General features: G+C 43.1%; 1 protein-coding gene across 2 annotated transcripts; it reads left to right on the forward strand.

The window, feature by feature from the left end:
• The first annotated feature begins 597 nt into the window (after positions 1 to 597).
• On the forward strand, positions 598 to 2,076 carry LOC109419974 (large ribosomal subunit protein eL28). Of its 2 annotated transcripts, none has more exons than XM_029856119.2 (4): positions 598 to 665; positions 994 to 1,102; positions 1,378 to 1,500; positions 1,683 to 2,076. In XM_029856119.2, exons 2-4 carry the CDS (start codon positions 1,007 to 1,009, stop codon positions 1,923 to 1,925), a joined length of 462 nt encoding a protein of 153 aa, XP_029711979.1. In that variant the 5' UTR covers positions 598 to 665; positions 994 to 1,006; the 3' UTR covers positions 1,926 to 2,076. The 2 variants fall into 2 exon arrangements, with proteins under 2 accessions (XP_029711979.1, XP_029711980.1); XM_029856120.2 differs by having other exon boundaries at positions 639 to 661.
• Positions 2,077 to 2,304: the final 228 nt, after the last annotated feature.

A 2,304-nucleotide genomic window follows, 5' to 3' on the forward strand; every position in this document is an offset into this window, starting at 1 on the left:
GTCTTCTTGAAATTAAAGTGACAAGATGCAAGTATGGTTGAACTTTTTGGTCATAAATCGCTAGGTTGCGATGCAATCTAGCGTTTAAGTGTAAAAAAGTTCGATTGAATTTGCATCTTGTCATTTTAATTTGCAGAAGAGAGAGTCGATGAAGAGAACTCTCATGTTACTTTCGCCCTTATTTAAACTCAATCTAGATATATATAAAATAGCAATATTTTATTCACTAAACAACCCAATTCAGGATTGAGTGTGCGTAATAGCTTGTGTATGGGGAATTTTGTATTTATGTATGGAGCGTAGCACAGCAGTAGATCCCAAGGTAGACCCCCTTCCACCCCTCTTAGCGTTACGTAATATGTGAACGAATCCATACTCGGGGACAAGCTCGGGGACATATGGGAAATGTTTGCATCGATTTTCCCAATGTTAACATTTTTGAGGATAGGTCTTCTCCATATGTAACGCGAGAGAAGACTCGAAAAAACATCGCAAACACAGCATGTTTACGTTTTGTGACAGTTTGCTTGAAATTAAATTTCTTATCGATAATTTTCTTTAATCTTCGTCTTCTTTGCACTTCCGCTTTTGGTGACGATCCGGCAAATGTTGTCGGCTGCTGTCAGCGAACGAGTCTTTTCCATCTTGTCAGCCAACGAAAGTAGGTGAGTTGAGTTCGATCTCTTGCGCTGAAAACTTGAATTTGCTGCTGAAATAGTGAAATTAATTTTGATTTGAACAGTTGAAATGCAAACTTGTGTGTTAAGTTCGATCAGTATTCCAGAAATTTTAAGTTGGTTGCAATAAGTGAGTGTTAATTTGGATGTTTTTGTTCTCCTGCCTCAGCAACGTGCTCTCTTGTGTTAATGCATTCGCCATTTTTATTACAGCATCTTCAATGTTTTTAGTGGAAAAATTGCATTGTATTGTAATTACTAATTAATACTTATTCTAAATGTACTAATACCGTGAATTTTATGTTTCCAATTCCAGGTAAACACTAAAAATGGCCGATACTTCGTCTCACCTGAGCTGGTTGATCATTCGTGATCACAACGCTTTCCTGCTGAAGCGCCGCAACATCAAGAAGCCGTTCAGTACGGTAAGTTCCGAAGTCTCCTTGCTCCAATCGTGATCCGGAATTGTGTCGTTATCTGTCCCGATGGAAGCACTTTTATGATGATACATTTACCACCAAGATCTCTGAACGTTCCTCGGAACGATTCTGTTGATACCATTTGCTACTTCTGATCGCTTCCACGTGCCATCCAAAAATCCTGTTACTGGACACAATTCTCTGATCGCTGTTCCAACCAAAGAAGTTCAACGCGATAACAGCTTTTCCTCATTCTCATAGATACGAACACTTCTTTATAGGAGGCCAACAACTTGACCAACCTGAGCTCGTTCCGTTACAGCGGACTGGTCCACAAGAAATCGCTGGGAGTCGTTCCTGCCGACAAGGGCATCCAAGTCGTGTACAAGCGACCAAAATACCAGGTATGTTTACATCACTGACTGATATTGATTATTAGAGTTTTCTCCGTGAGGAAAAAGGCTTTCTGAAAGTCCTGTGAATTGACTACGTCCACTACCCAAAACTGATTCTCTTTCAAAACATTCCAAAGCATTTGTTTACCGTCAATTTTGCATAACTAATCGAAGCATTCTTTCTCGTTTAGACCAAGCCAGCCAAGGCCACCGTCAAGGTTACGCTGAAGCACCGCCCACGTCGCACCCTGAAGAAGCTGAAGAACATCGTTAACGAGAACCGTTACCGTCGGGATCTGCGTCAGGCTGCTCTGCGTCGTGCCAGTGCTATTCTGCGATCGCAGCGACCTGCTTCGGCCAAGAAGGGCAAGGCTGCCGCCGGTGCTGGAGCCCCTGCTGCTGCTGCCGCCGCAGCCCCCAAGAAGGCCGAATAAGCGGTAGGAGGAGCGTCGTGTGAAACGAACGGAAGGAAACATGAACATCCCTTGTTGTAACTACGGAAACATCTCGTAACAAGTTGTCGTTGTCTCTGTGAGCTCACGATAACAGGAAAATACAAAACATGATTTGATGCTGTGAAAATTTGACGTGATATTTACTGTGAGTAGCTTTTGTTATCCGATAACTTCAAGGGCGGCATGTGCTCATCAACAGATTCACGTCCGAGGTTTGCGGCTGCTCTCCGCACAATAATGCTCGCCGAATCACACGCCACCTGGTCCGCTCATCTCGTGTTCTTTTACGTTCCACTTCTTGTGCCCACCCGATCAGCACTCTCGAAAAAAGTTAATCACCCTCATACTTGTTTTCGAT

The sequence above is a fragment of the Aedes albopictus genome, chromosome 2 (genome assembly GCF_035046485.1).
Source record: "Aedes albopictus strain Foshan chromosome 2, AalbF5, whole genome shotgun sequence".
NCBI lineage: Eukaryota > Metazoa > Arthropoda > Insecta > Diptera > Culicidae > Aedes > Aedes albopictus.